We start from the raw sequence: 1994 nt of genomic DNA on the forward strand, positions 1-1994 counted from the left end.
CCCCGCCGCCCCATTCCACTCCCACTCTCCTTCCAATGTGAATAAAAGGAAGTCACAGAGTGTCCTTATAAAATTCAGTCAGTCCCATTGGCCACTCCCTAGAGCCTGCCCCATGGGGCCCTCCCTTTCTATAGCCCCCTTCCCCGGGGACTCTGCCATCTGTGTATTTATTACCTTGGTCACACCTGATCCCTTTGAATCCAGAGCTGCAATAGCAGGTGCCTGTGACATGGTCACAGGTGGCATTGTTCATGCACTCACATAGCTGCTGACACCCGTAGCCAAAGGTTCCTGGGGCACATCCTGTGTAGCGCGAAGAGAATTGGAGTCGACCGTGAGGTACGCCCACTCTCCACCCCTCCCATCCCTTATGTGGGCAGCTGTGAGGATTACTTCTGCCTCACAGAGTGAAGCTTCTTTCTCTGTAGCTCCTGATGTGCTTTGGTTTGCTACTTGGGGCTAGACAGAACACCTATAACCCTGAGTCGGGGAACACCCACCCCTACCTCCTCCTCACCTGGTCCATATTTACACAGCATCTTCCGTGTGTCAGGCCCTGAGCCAGGTGCCACAAGGGCTTCAAAGATCAATCAAACAAGATCTGCCTCCCTCTACTCTGGCTAAGCTCCTCCCCCAGCAAAGGCTCTGCTCTGCCTCCACATGCCCCATCCCCACCCCCACTGAAGGAAGAAACTCTTAAGCCAACGTCGGCCCAACCTTCAGGTTTTCTCCTTGGGAGTTGCTCCAAAAGTCAAGGGAGCAGGCGGTGCAGGGCCCTGATGGGTGGACCTCAAAGGGGGAGGCTTCCCCTGCAGGAGGCTGAGGGCTGGCATTGACACCAGGGTCAGGGGTCGGGACAGCTTACTCTGCTCACAGTGTCGCCCGGTGAAGCCCGTGCGGCAGGTACACTTGCCGCTGATGTGGTCACAGCTGGCACCATTCTGGCACTGGCACACATGTCCGCAGTCCTTCCCATAAAACGCTGCTGGGCAGCCTGAAGAGAAACAGGGCGGCGGCAACTGCTGAGGTGCAGTTGGGACCAAACCTGCCTCCTGCCCCTTCTTTCTCTGAGCATGGGGTGAGGACTAGCGACACCCTGCATGCTCCACGCTCGGAACCCTCACGCTGAAGAGGCAGGGAGTCCTTTGGACAAGGGTACCTTGGAACCAGAGGCCAGGCTGATGTCTCTTTGCTGTGCAACCACAGGCTGCTACTCCCCACGCTGGGCCTCCTGTCCAAGGAGGGTCTGGTCTTGGTGACTGCTGGGGTACCCGATAGCCCTGGCCTTCCAGGACTTTGGGCGTGTCAACCCCCTGAGTCCGGCCAGACTCTTCAACCCCAGGGGTGGGTGGCAGGGTGGATAGCTCCGAGCCCTGGGGCCTGCCTCCTCCCTCCCTCCACTGCAGGTCCAGACGATGCCCAAGGCAGCCAGCAGGCCGCAGCATGGGATTCCAAATGGCTGGGAGGCTGGGAGGCGGGGCTTACGCTGGGTGCAGAAGAGTCCGGTCCAACCAGGGGTGCAGTGGCAGGCCCCATCCTCGGCGCTACAGCTCGCCCCGTTGTGGCAGCTGCATGTGTGGAAGCAAGCGGGGCCCCAGAACCCAGGTGGGCAAGCTGGGCGTGGGTGGGATGCCGAGGGTGAGGACCAGGCGGAGAGGGGCAGACGGAGAGGGAGGGAGGGAGAGGGAGGGAGGGAGAGGGAGGGAGGGGGAGTGCATGTCAGCCAGGATGCCCCCGGGTGGCATTTCCTGGATTCAGGGGCTTAACCACTGTTCCCAGAATTCCTCCACTCACCTCTTGACCCAGTCACCCAGGATTCCCATTAAGCCTGGATTCTCTGCCCACCCTCCCAGTTCTGAGGGCTTCTGAACCTTCCGTCTTAGGGGAATGACTGTGATTTGGAGCGTGTGGTAAACTGTAAACACTGCGGTTTACGGTGTGAATACTGTGTGTACTAACTTCCCCATGAGGATGGCGGCGGGGGGGGGGGGGGC

General features: G+C 59.5%; 1 protein-coding gene across 1 annotated transcript in view; it reads right to left on the reverse strand.

Annotated features, from left to right (window-relative positions):
* Positions 1 to 1994, reverse strand: part of MEGF11 (multiple EGF like domains 11) — a 247823-nt gene that overhangs the window by 19409 nt on the left and 226420 nt on the right. Inside the window, exons 16-18 of the mRNA XM_007448126.1 lie at positions 1486 to 1614; positions 866 to 994; positions 175 to 303 (exon numbers count right to left, since the gene is read on the reverse strand). Of these exons, the coding sequence (XP_007448188.1) occupies positions 175 to 303; positions 866 to 994; positions 1486 to 1614 (387 nt within the window). The remainder of the gene's footprint in view (positions 1 to 174; positions 304 to 865; positions 995 to 1485; positions 1615 to 1994) is intronic.

The sequence above is a fragment of the Lipotes vexillifer genome, unplaced genomic scaffold (genome assembly GCF_000442215.2).
Source record: "Lipotes vexillifer unplaced genomic scaffold, Lipotes_vexillifer_v1.1 scaffold713, whole genome shotgun sequence".
In the NCBI taxonomy this organism is placed as follows: domain Eukaryota; kingdom Metazoa; phylum Chordata; class Mammalia; order Artiodactyla; family Lipotidae; genus Lipotes; species Lipotes vexillifer.